Genomic DNA, 13,547 nt, shown 5'->3' with positions numbered 1-13,547 from the left:
ACCATCACCTGTTTCTGTACCTAAATGTTTTTGTTTTTTGTTTTTTTTTTTTTTTGACTTGAAAGAGAGACAGAGAGGGAGAGAGCACACACAGGTGGGAAGGGAGTCAGAGGAAGAGACAGAGAAAATGGCAAGCAGGCTGCAAGCTCAGGTTGAAGCTTGATGTGGGGCTCGGTCTCATGACCGGTCTCATGATGTGGGGTTTGGGATCATGACCTGAGTGGAAATTAAGAGACAGGACCCTCAACCAACTAAGCCGCCCAAGCGCCCCTGTAACTAAAATCTTATTGGACCCAGCCACACCCTCCTCTACATGCTGGTTGACGGCTACTTTGAGGTCATAACAAAAGAGTTCAGCTTCTACAACAGAGGCTATGGCCTACAAAGCCGAAAACATTTCAATACTGTTACAGAATAGTTTACCAATCTTACTCTCCTACAAAAACATAACGTTGTTAATGTTTTTAAATTACCTACGATCAGATAAACATAAAAATGTATCTACTGGTCAAATGGAGGAAATATAGGAATTTACCTTATGGTAAACATTTCTGTTTTCATATTCCAAGCACCATATCAACTATGATTTTAAATATTCACATAGGTGAATGACATTGCTATTCTCGTGATTATAAAACTGAACATGCGGTTTTCAGTGACTATGAGATATTTCATGGAAGAGTTTGACAAGCAGTATCCTAGTAGGAGCCAGAAAGCCTGGGTCTGAATTCCCAATTCTGCTGGTTATGAGCTGTAAGACCTTGAGCACACTACCTAAAACTTCCGTGTCTCAGTCTCTGCATCTGTAAAATGAAGGTAATAACAGCACCTACTGGGGCACCTGAGTGGCTCAGTCGGGTCAGCGTCTGGCTCTTGATTTCGGCTCAGGACATGATCTCAGGGTCATGTGATTGAGCCCCACATCGAGCTCTGCGTGGACAGCGAGGAGCCTACTTGGGATTCTCTCTCCCTCCCTCCCTCTCTCTCTCTCTCTCCCTTTTTCTCTCTCCCTACATGCCCTTCCCAACAATCTCTCTCTCTCTCTCTCTCTCTCTCTCTCTCTCTCTCAAAACAAAGGACCTGTGGACAGGTCCACATTGTCTGTGGACAATGCTCACAGACTACGGTACAAATAGCACCTCCTTGACTGAGTAGTAGATCCTTTACATGACCATCAGAGGCAAGGGAAAGCCACTGACATGGAAATAATCGAGTCTTGCGAAACTAAAGTTCCTCAATCATTTCATGTCCATACTGTTTACGTTAGGCTGCTTTAGCATGTACTCCGATGAAGAGATTAAGGCTTTGTGGTAACAGCATATCAGAAAAGCTGTCCCCAGATATTTGCAGTTGGTAAAATGCTATAAATGTGTAAATCCCAGTCCTGGCTGTGTAATGAAGAAAGACAAATTTAGCGTGCTTTATCATAGTGAGAGGGAAACAAGAACTAAACATTTGATTGAACATTTCTCCTCTATTTGATTAAGTGCTTTCATTAATAGTTTTACTTATGTAAGTGTGTGTGTGTGTGTATAGAGATATACACACATCTTTTTAACGTTTATTTTTTGATACAGAGCACGAGTCTGAGTGGCGCAGAACGTGAGGGACCCAACGGATCCAACGCAGGCTCTGCTGACAGCAGAAAGCCCGATGCAGGGCTCCATCTCAAGAACGTGGAGATCATGACCTGAGCCAAAGGCAGACTCTGATCGGACTGGAGCCAGCCAGGCACCCCTCAATTTAGTATTTCATTTCTTAGCATACATTTAGAATAAAAGCTTTGTTATACCAATGTTTCCAAGAAGAATTTATTGATACGGTATAAAGTACTTAATTTTATCGGAAAAACTGTTAAGTTAAAATATTTTCAATTTATACAAGGATAAGTACCACACGTATCAAATAGTATCATCCCTTAAATTTATACTTAGGAAGACGAAATTACCTGTCATGAAAAAAATAAAAACAATGTCAAATAAAGGACTAAATTGCTCTGCACAGGCTAGATGACAAGTGTCAAGAGAGTTAAAGCTAATGGGAGTTAGAACAGTCAGAGAAAGTTCATTGGAAAGGAGACTGTGAGCCAAGTCTGAATAACACAGGTTTACTCAAGAGGAACAGAAACTAAAAAGACAGTAAGGACAGCATGAGTAATGGCTGAGAGATGGTGACATCAACCCAATTAACTCAGAGGATAAAATCTGATGGCAGAGACAAAAACGGATGTCCACACAAGAACTACGTGAATGTTCATAAGCAGCAGTATTAATAGGCAAGAAGTGGACACAACCCAAAGGTCCATCAACTGATGAATGAACAAGGGCCTTAGCCCACAATGGAGTACTGTTTGACAATAAAAAGAAATGAAGCTCTGATATAAGCTGTAACCGACACAAATGAACCCAGAAAACATTAAGTGAAGCTAGCTAGTCCCAAGGGACCACACGTTGTGTGACTCCATTTATATGAAATATTCACAAGAGGCAACGCCATTGAGAGACCAAGTAGTAGACTGAGGCTGGGGGCAACGGGGAAGGGTTTCCTTTCAGGGTGAGGAAAACATTCTACTTGATGGCAGTGATGGTTGCACGAGTGTACACAGAGACAGTGAACTGTGCATGGCGAATGGGTGACTTTCACGGTATGTGTATTGTACCTCAAAAAAGCTTTAAAAAAACCCAATGGCAGGACACAGAGAATGTTCTTAATTCTCGCTTTTGGGCGTCCACACTATACATGATCTGAATATTTCCGTGCTTTGACAATATGTCTAAAAGGCAAAGAAAATGAAGGAAATGCCTAAGTTCAAGTGGTTTGTTAAGTGATCTTTCTGTACACGTCATCCTGATATCAATACGCATTCTTCCCAAAAGTGAAGATGAGAAATAAGAAAATTATCTGAGACATTCCATTAAACATTATCTTCTGATTTGATCCAGCTCGCCTCATCATGGTAATAGAGATATCGTTAAAAAACATTGTTTAGTAGGGGACAAAAGTCTCTTGGGGCACCTGGGCTGCTACGTCAGTTAAGCATCCAATTCTGGTTTTCAGCTCAGGTCATGATCTCACGGTTCATGAGACTGAGCCTCACATTGGCTCTACACTGACAGCATGGAGCCTGCCTGGCATTCTCTCTCTCTCCTCTCTCTGCCCCTCCCCTGTTAACATGCACGCACACACTCTCTCTCACTCTTTCTCTCAAAATAAATTAAAAAACTGTGAAAAAAATTTTAAAGAATGAAAGAAGTCTCTCAATTTCTGTGAGGAAGGATACAAAAGCCTCAACTTTCCTAAGAGTATTATAAGAAAACAATGTATAACACGAATAGTAGAAGGGAAGGCAGAATTTACGAAATAAGTGCATTGTAAAGATACTAAAATCATAATAAATTAATTAAAATGAAAATACCAAAGAAAGCGGTCCATGGACATTAGTATCCTAAAACACTTCACATTATTTAACCAGCTATAAGTTAGCTGTTGACAGGTTACATTTATTACATACCTGACTTCTGATTTGACCTAATTTCTTCTTGAGATCCCGTGTTTCATCTTCCAGACGAAGATGGGACGTAACCTCTGGGGAAGCCTCTGACATAGACTGTTTCTTCAGAGTATCAGCCAGTTCTTGTTGAAGTTGTCTCGCAACTACCTAATAAGACATTTCTGTTACTGATTTTCTAAATCATCTTATTATTAAATTATGTTAATAATAGACAACTCTCATATACGTACTTTGAGAAGTAGCAACGCATACATCAATTCACCGTCTTTCTGTAACACACACATTCCTGTTCACTGAATTCAGTTAAAGACACAAAAGGTGTTATCTCCCTGCCTAGTTCTGATTTTTTATGGTGTCTCTTTCCAGTCTTAGCACGACAATTTCATCCTGCAACATGTGGTTTCCATGCAACCGATCTTGTGTTTTCTCATGATTATCAGAAAGCTAAGTAAAATAAAGCACATTTTCAGGTAGCACTCAATAAAATGGCATTATCATGATTTTCTTTGAAATGAAAGTATCATCTATGTTTCAACAATGAAAAGGTTGCAGGGGGTGCCAGGGTGGTTCAGTTGGGTAAGTGTCTGACTCTTGATTTTGGCTCAGGGAATGATCTCACATTCTGTGGGTTCAAGCCCCGCATCAGGCTCTGTGCTGACAGTCAGGAGCCTGCTCAGGATTCTCGCTCTCCCTCTCCCTGCCCCTCCCCTGCTCGCATTCTCTCTCTCACTCTCTCTCTCTCTAATGAATAAAGAAACATAAAAAGAAAGAAAGGTAGGAAGGAAGGTTACAGTAAGTGAATATCCAACTGGAAAAAAATACAGTTGGCTCCAAATCTCACATTTTATACAAGCATAAGTTCCCAAAAGTTCAGAACTTTAACTGAAGATAATGAAGGCATGAAAGTAAAAAAGAATTGGTGAGAAAAGTGTTCAGAATCTCAGAATTGGAAAAGCCTTTCTCTGATTTACAACAAACCCAAAGGCCTGAAATAAAAGATTAATAAATCTGACTACACTTAAAAATTGAGTTTAGAGTAGATATCGAACACAGCTACCTCACAGTAAAATCCTTAGCTCTGCATATACTCGGACAGATTAAATTTCCTAAAATTCTTCTTTCCTGAGAATATTTCATAGATATCTCCTTTGCTACCATTTCCATAGTCAGTTACAAGAATTATATCTATTGATAACTGACAAATCTAGGCACTGTACTATAATAGAAACACTTCTACATACATCAATGAACTCAGTTGGTTATCACAATTCTAGAATGGAGAGATTAAAACGGTGAGCTGCAGGACTCTCCCCAGGTCTTCTCACTCCACAACTAGTGCTCTTGCACCAAGCCCTGCCACTTCTCTAGTGTAAATACACAAGTACGAAAGAAGTCTTGTATTTCAAAACACTGATAGGAAATAAGGTGAAATTTATACATCTCTTAGAATACCATGAGATTATTTACTGCTACAATAACTTGTATTTCCTCTTCATGTTGAAAACAGTAATAAATATAAAAGAGGGGAAATACACTCAACTATTTCATTAGGAATAAAATACGTATCAATAAATTATCATTAAGTATATACCACAGCATACCATTGTTATCAAACATTCCTTGTAATGAAATAGGATGCTACTTGAAGCAAAATTACTTTTCTCAAAAGTAGGAGACTTGATGCTGAAAATATGATCAGTGAACTGGCTACACTCGTCCTCCTGTCCATTAGTGAAGTGTTCAACTAACCTATTAATATATCAAGGCAGTGAAGTAACTGTTCAAAACCAAAACACATGTTGCTAGTAGCAATAGTTTTGAGATTAGGGAAAGCTCATCGATTCCTACAGAAAGTAATAAAAGCCTCTCCTTTGGATGAGGACATTATGAATGTCACTAGTTGTTGCAGACAAATGCATTTAATCAAGAATATTATTTTATCCAGTGAAGCAAAAATGCCACCGTCCCCCATGCCCCTCCGCAAAATATATGTGCTTTTAAAATCCTCTATAGTTTCCATGATGAACAGAGTTCAGTTTCATATATACATACATATATATATATATATATATATATATATATATATACATACATATAGACACACACACACGGAGATAAAAATAATAACTAAAAAATAGAATGTATACAAATACATACACACATGTACTTCAAAATAACTAAAGAAGATATTTTACAATTAGTTTTCTTATGAGCCATTTCTAGCTCCTTTTGCTTGCAAAGGTGATTGTTTAGACTTCCATCTTGTAAGACTCTGGCCTTCTGTTCTGGAGAAAGTTGCCACTGAGTGTCACTGCGCTCTTCTACAACCTGGAGAAACATTTCATTATGATTCTGGTCTCATCCCATTAAAAAAAAAAAAAAGGTCAAAAGCTGAGGAGGAGAACTTTAAAAAAATGTTCAAAGGAACATGATCCCATGTTTTAATTTATTTTAAACCTAAATAATATATATTGAGTCATAGGGATACTATAAAATATATATGTATAATATACCAAACTATGTAATATTGATGGAAATACAGTTTTTATCAAAAACTGATTTACCTGATTTTTTGCGGCCTTCAATTCCATGTTTAGCGTTCTCAGAGCGAGTTCAACTTGTTTTGTTTCAACTTCTTTCTTATATTCGTCTTCTTTTCTTAACTTTTCCCTAATTTTTTCATATAACATATCAGCATTTCTTCTTTCTTCTTCTTCTTCTTGTTTTAAGGTACATCTGCAATTACATATGCTTTTTTTAAAATTTGCTTTGTTAGACATAAAAAGTTCATTTTATGATCTGGTTCCACATAAGTTGGCTTATTATCCAAATGAAAAATTTCTATGTTCTCCAACTGTTTTCCTTGTAGGGCTCATGTTTTTAATTTCTCAGTTCAATCTCTTCCACACCATATATACAGTTGAAAAGAAGCCAGGAGAAAGCATTATGCAACTTAGTTTTAGTCAGTAATAACTCTGATAGATGTTGTAGGAAAGGAAGTTTGAAATTATTCAGGAAAGTTAGAGTTGAAAATTACCCCTTTTCCCACAGGTATAATTATTCCTCCATAGGACAGATAATTCAGTTACTCATTAAAAAGAGAAGTTGCTGTCTACAAGCAAGTTTATCAATTTCCTGGAAATAAAATTTCCACTTGACGAAACCTTACAGGTACCTCTAAAAATGATGTGCAGTGAAAGACAGCATCTGTGGATGTTGTTTCCACAACATACACGTGCAGATTACTGTCATCCAAGACTAGGCTGACGAGTCTAATATCTGTTGCCTATGTTTTTTATTTCTTCTTCCACAACACTTGCAACTTACCTTGTTGATGATTACCTACTTTAGGAATCACTTAAACATCCCTTCTAGAACAACACAGGATACGTATTAATTAAGTAAACAATAAAGAGTAATATGACCTTTCAGCATACACTTTTGAAATAATTTTATCTACCTATGACAGAGATGTTGAAAAACTTATCAGTAATCACTTTCCGTATTACCTTTTTTTTAATGTTTATTCATTTTTGAGAGAGAAAGGGAGAGCCCATGCAAACAAAGGAGGGGGAGAGAGAGAGAGAGAGGGAGGCAGAAAATCCGACGTGGGCTCTGCACTGACAACACACAGCTCGATGTGGGGCTCGAACTCACGAACCCTGAGATCATGACCTGAGCCAAAGTCGGACGCTTGACTGACTGAGCCACCCAGGCGCCCCCATTTTACTTTGTTTAAATTTTTTATTGAGACAGAGATGATGCAAGTGAGCAAGAGTGGAGAGAGAGCAAGAGAGACAGAATCCCACGAGGGGCAGACAGACAGGGAGAGACAGAGTGTGAGAAGAGGAGTCCACCCGAAGCGGGGCTCGTGCTCACCCAAAGCAGGGCTTGAGCCCACCCAAAGCAAGGCTCAAACTCACGAGATCATCACCTGAGCTGAAGCCAGATGCTTAACCAGCTGAGCCACCCAGGCACCCCCACTTTACCTTTTAAGCCCTGCATGTTAAGAAGCAAACGGAATCAATTTTGGGGAATTTTACTGTCTTGAGAAAAATGACCATTTTATTCTCTGTTGGTAGGTACAGAAAGTAATATAAACTTTCCTGAGAACAATTTAAAAATATGGATTAAAGACCTTTTGTAAAATTTTTATACTTTAACCAGATTATATTATATTGAAGAATTGATTCCAAGTAAGTAACCAGACACGTAGAAACAGATTTATATAAAAGACATTCCTGACAGCATTAATTAAAATACAGAAAGATGAAAAACAAGCAGAATTCAATCTCTTCAATAATGATGTTTCTTGGACTATGGTGGACTTTTATATGGCCGTTAAAATTGTGATTTGGAATACACATTAAATTATTATAAGTATTCACTGTTAAGAACTTGCTGTGTTATTTCCAAGAATCGCACACCTCACAACACTAAACAAGTATTCTTTCCGGGAAAATCCCATAAGGTAAGTCAGCAATTGCAAAACTGCCCCTACACATCTGTAGTATAAAAGGAAAGAGCTGAGATATTTCCTTCAAGCCAAGATGCTATACCTCAAACAGCAGAATTCACGTTCCCATTCCACTTTTTGATGCTCTAACCGTGATATCATGTCTTTGGCTTCTCGTAGCTCGTTTTGTAGTGCACTAACCATTTTTTCCATTTTTGTCATTTTTCCCGTAAGAAGTTTACAGTGATTTTGTTAAGTTTCCGTAATTTCTCATAGGAAACAAGTATATCTTGGATTTTCAAGAAGCCAGCAGAATCTGCATCAGAGAAGAAACAGAAATAAAATATATGAGGACTTTTTGCATATACAGGCCTGTGCATCTTCAATTCACTCATTCACACATTGAATAAATGTGTGAATATATATACCTTCAATGGAAGATGTTATACTCAGCTCTATAGATACAATAGAGAAGACCCTTGGCTCTCGATTAGCCTAAAGTCTAGTGAAGGAGAAAGACAACTCAAACGGTAATTCTAAATTCAGATAGTTCCTATTAGAAGACAGAGTTCTGTGATCATAACTTGATCTAGATTGGGCCCAAGGAAGATAGATGTCCCTGAGGAAGAGATAACTATACTGAGGAATGAAGGATGAGCAGGAGACAATTAAGCAAAGGAGGAAGACAAGCACTCTCGACAGTCTAGAGCATGTGCCGAAGTTCCACTGTAATCTGCTTCTGGCCAAGGTGGGGTAACACGTACTGATTGATCTTCCTACCTGAAGCAAGCAAAAACAAAACAGACAAAATACAATTTTAACATGATTTTCAAGATGCAGAACTTCAGACAATGAAGGACAATGATCCCTGAAAACAAAACACGTTAGCCTAACATATATGCCCAAGCTCACTGCCTTGAGAGAGTTTTCAGGCTACGACACAGGAGACATAAATTATTTAAATAGATTTCACCAGACTCCTTGAGTCGAGGTGACAAAACTGACAAAACTGGTGAAGTCAAGGCAGATAGAGATGACAGGTCAGCACCCAGGAGAGGAGAAAGCAGAACACAGAAAGAACCCTGAGCATCTGCACAGGGTCCCTTTGGCTATTCAGCAGAGTAACAACCAGTGCATACATGGAAGGATATATGCCCAACATATATGCCCAAGCTCACTGCCTTGAGAGAGTTTTCAGGCTACGACACAGGAGACATAAATTATTTAAATAGACTTCACCAGACTCCTTGAGTCGAGGTGGCAAAACTGAGAGTCTGGTGAAGTCAAGGCAGATAGAGATGACAGGTCAGCACCCAGGAGAGGAGAAAGCAGAACACAGAAAGAACCCTGAGCATCTGCACAGGGTCCCCTTTGGCTATTCAGCAGAGTAACAACCAGTGCATACATGGAAGGAAGTCATCAAGGGAAAAAAATCTGAAAAGAGTAGAGGAAACACTGCCTGGTGCTCCCACAGCACGAGGGACAGTATCTATTCACATTAGCTAAGATAGAAAAACTCATAATTTGCGTTAGGCTGATCACCACTCTGGATTCACCCAATAACTCATAAGAGCAAGACTAAAGGATCCAACTGTTTGTAAGTAACTTAACTATATCTCCAAACAAAGCATGAAAAGATAACTAGAGGCATAGAAGCTATTGTTTTCAAAACCAAATAGCACTTACAGAGATGTAAATTATGTTAGCCATGAACAATACGATGGGTAGGAATAAACACATATTAGACATCACAAAACAAAAGACTGAAGTTTAACATTGGAAACCTGGGAGAAAACTTCAAGTGGGAAATACACACTTGCCCAAAGAGGCAGGGGAAAGGGACAGGAAAAAAAATGGCCCAAATCTTCCTAAACTTCATGAAAACTATAATCCCACCGACCCAGGAAGGATCTGTCTAGGAAAGAAGAAATGGAAGTCAACTTTTGTAATTTTCCTAAACTATATATGATGTGGTATAACATTACTGGAAGGGACACTGTGATGCTGAAGCCACAGACTATAAACCCTAAACCAACCACTAAAGCAGCAAAACTGAAAAGTTCTAGCTAGGAAGCCTAAATAAATAAGTGAATAAATGAATGAATGAATAAATAAATAAATAAATAAAACTGAATCATAAAAATTACTCGATTAAAAGAAAGCGGAAAAAGAAGAGAACGGGAACAAGGAGCAGTTAGGACAAAAGCAAGTCAAACAGCGTGATGACAGATTCAAATCAACTATCTCAAAAATCACAGTAAATGAAAACGGTCTAAAAGCCTCAACTAAAACGCAGACTATCGAATGGATAAAAAAGGAAGACTCAACTATATGCCACCTATACAAAATGCACTTTAAATGTCAAGACAGAAATTTGTTCGAAAGACAGAAATATGGTATACCACACTAACACTTGACCAAAGAAGGCTGAGCTAGAGTGGCTCTATGAATACCAGACAAAACAGTTTCAAGCAAAAAATTATTACCAGCAATAAACAACAGGTCATTGTATAATCATAAAAGGGTCAATTAAGAGCAATCTTAAATGTTCATGTATCTGTTAATAGCTTCAAAGTACATGAAGCAAAAATTGATAGAACTGAAAAGAGAAATAGGCAAATTCACAATTATAGTCTGATATTTCAATAGGCTCAACATCAGCAAGGGCATAGTAGACTTGGCCGCCACTATTCTTCTCAAGGATCTATGGAACACTTACCAAAAAAGACTACGTTCTGGGTCAAAAATAAATCTTAATAAAAGGAAGAAGTCAAGAGGCCTGAAGTCATAATAGTGTGTTCCCTGACCACAAAGCAATCAAATCAGAAATCAAGCACAAAAATATCTCTGGAAAATACTCAACTATTTGTGAACTACAGAACACATCGAAATATCCCCTGAGTCAAAGAAGTAATGAAAAAATAAAAAAAAAATTAGAAAGGATTCTGAACTGAATGAAAATGAAAACATAGTAGAATTTGTAGAGCCCTGCTTCAGTAGCACTCACATGAAGACTGATAGCACTGAATGTACACATTAAAAAAGAAGAGGGAAGTGCGGTGCTCCTTGCTGCCTTGGTGGCTCCTCCCTCAGCTTCCCAAGCACCCCGCCCTGCCCCGCCCCACCCTGGCAGTGGCTGGAGAGCAGGTGCTTTGTTCACACGTGCACAGCAGGCACTTGGGTGGGTGGGGGCGGGGTCCGCCACCTGCCAGGAATTGAAGGTGGGGGAGTAGCTGTAGGAGGCGACCCCCCTAGACTGAGGTGGGCATGGGCCGGGCCCCAGGCTCTGCTGGAGCGGGAGGCGGCGGCGGTGGCAGAGGCATGGCCCTTCTGGAAGGGAGAGCCCAATGCCTGTGCACCTGTCTCCCCTCCCTTCCTCTCCGCCCCTGCCATGGGTTTTGTGCTCTAGCTCCCCATCTTTTTCTCACTACCTATATCATCACCCTTCTTCCGACTTCGCTTCCCAGCTTCTTGCGACCGTTTCTCTCACTTAAGCCTCAGTTACTCAGGCTCCTTTCACCCTAGTCCTGCCGGAGACTTCATATGCCAGCAGTCTCTTTCCTGGGATGTCCCCATCCTTCCCCTCTCCCCACATCCTATTCTGGGCTGATGGCAGCCAGAAATCCTTCCTATTGCGTTTACCGGCAGTTTCCACCTGGCCCTGAAGCTTGGCGCAGATCAAGTCCACCACACCCACGCTGAGAACGACCCCTAGGAGAACCACTTGTCCCATGGTGGTATTGGACAATATGTTCTCGATTTTCCTCTGGTTGCGCATTTTAGTCTGAATATTTGTTACTCTCCACCGCTATGCTTTACAAACGTATGTTTTGGTTGCATGACAAGGAGTTAGGAATGAGCCAGAGACCATTCGCAGGTAAGGAGAAGATTTAGACATTTAGGATTAAAGGAAGAAAGGAGAAACAGAATGTTAAGAAGGTTAGATTCCTCAAAGTATTTTGAGTCGTGGCAGATGCTCCCCAAAGCATAACAATACTGAAAAGAGAAGTAAACGCCAGGTCCTTACTAGGCCATGCTCCAAAGACTGTCCACTTTCTAACTGTGATGATGAAACATGGTTACACTGGTGAATTGAAAATCATTGATGATCACAGACTTGGGAAAATTGTTGTGAACCTCACAGGCAGGTTAAGCAAGCATGGAGTGACTGGCCCCGGAATTGATGGACAATGCAAAGATCTAGAAAAATGGCAGAATAATCTGCTCAGTTTGGTTTCATTACACTGACCACCTCAGCTACAGTCATGGACGTGAAGAAGCCAGATGAAAACGCACAGAAGGGGAAATCCTGGGATTCTTTTTCTAGGGATGTAATACATATATGCAAATAAAATGCCTCAGTGGAAACAACAACAACAACAACAACAACCACAAAAAAAAAAAACAAAAAGAAAACAAAATAAGAAGGAACTGTACCTAGAATATACAAAGAATTCTGAAAACGCGACAAGTAAGAAAACAAACAAACAAATTTTTAAAACAACCAAAGATTTGGACAATTCAAAGAAGATACACAGATGGCAAACAAGCACATGAAAATATGCTCACCATCATCCATTATTAGGGAAATGTATATTGAAACCATAATGAGATGTATACTAAATATCCATCCGAATGGCTAGGATTTAAAAAGCTGACAATACTAAGTGTTCATGAATATGTATGCAGCAATTGGTGCTCTCACAGACTGCTGGTGGGAATGGAAAACCGTACAACTCCTTTAGAAAACAATTTGGCAGCTTCATAATAAGGGACTCTAAAGGGACATGAGATTTTTAAGGGTGACGAATATGTTAACTGTCTGGATTATGGTTATCGTTTCTTACGTGTAAACATATGTCAAAACTATCAAATGACACACTTCATATATGTGCAGTTTACCTAACTAAAGCTGTTGGAAACGAAAAGCTCTTTCACAGGAAGAAACGTTTAACACAGTGGATAAGACACAGACGGAAAGAAGGATGTAAAACCATACAAGATGAAGCCAGAGGACTGTGGCCTTTAACCTAATAGCAATGAGAACTAATAGCTAAGCTTTAAGCAAGGGGGTACCATGATGAAAGACACTTTTTAAAACATATACTAATTATGGTTGCAGTGTAGACCAAGGTCCTGGGAGGTAGAACGGCAGGGAAAACAGTCCTGAGGTTATTTCAGTCATCTAGGAGAAAAATAATGACCTGACCTGGGTGAAGGCACAGAAGAGAAGCAGAGTTAAACACATTAGATGTGCCATTCCCACTAAGAAAGGTACAGTAGAAATGACGACTCTCTGGCTGAGAGGATACAATAGTTCTCCTTTTATTTTAATATAAAACATATTTCTGAGATGAGCAGCTCTATAATACAGCAGTGCTCTATGGTGCAGTAGTAGGCAAGGTGTGCACATATTACTACAGCAATATACGTAAAAAGGCTTCCTACCTTTACAATCCATGCCAAGTTGTTCAATCAGCAACATGAAATTCTTAGAGTAAGACAACTCACAATGCTCTGAAGCTGTTTCAGATGACTGAATGAAGCCGACAAGGTCATCCATAGAAGTAATTTGCTTTT

At 39.2% G+C, this 13,547-nt stretch overlaps 1 protein-coding gene across 4 annotated transcripts in view; it reads right to left on the bottom strand.

Annotated features, from left to right (window-relative positions):
- Positions 1-13,547, bottom strand: part of LOC122235896 (ankyrin repeat domain-containing protein 26-like) — a 26,590-nt gene extending 13,043 nt beyond the window's left edge. For all 4 annotated transcript variants that reach the window (XM_042976436.1, XM_042976435.1, XM_042976438.1 and 1 more), the window contains exons 1-4: positions 13,416-13,547; positions 8,071-8,283; positions 6,076-6,247; positions 3,512-3,658 (exon numbers count right to left, since the gene is read on the bottom strand). In XM_042976436.1, the coding sequence (XP_042832370.1) occupies positions 3,512-3,658; positions 6,076-6,247; positions 8,071-8,189 (438 nt within the window). In that variant the 5' untranslated portion in view covers positions 8,190-8,283; positions 13,416-13,547. The remainder of the gene's footprint in view (positions 1-3,511; positions 3,659-6,075; positions 6,248-8,070; positions 8,284-13,415) is intronic.

The sequence above is a fragment of the Panthera tigris genome, chromosome F3, assembly GCF_018350195.1.
Source record: "Panthera tigris isolate Pti1 chromosome F3, P.tigris_Pti1_mat1.1, whole genome shotgun sequence".
Classification (NCBI taxonomy): Eukaryota; Metazoa; Chordata; class Mammalia; order Carnivora; family Felidae; genus Panthera; species Panthera tigris.
Note: the sequence above shows the minus strand (reverse complement) of the source record. Positions and strands in the feature narration are given on the sequence as shown.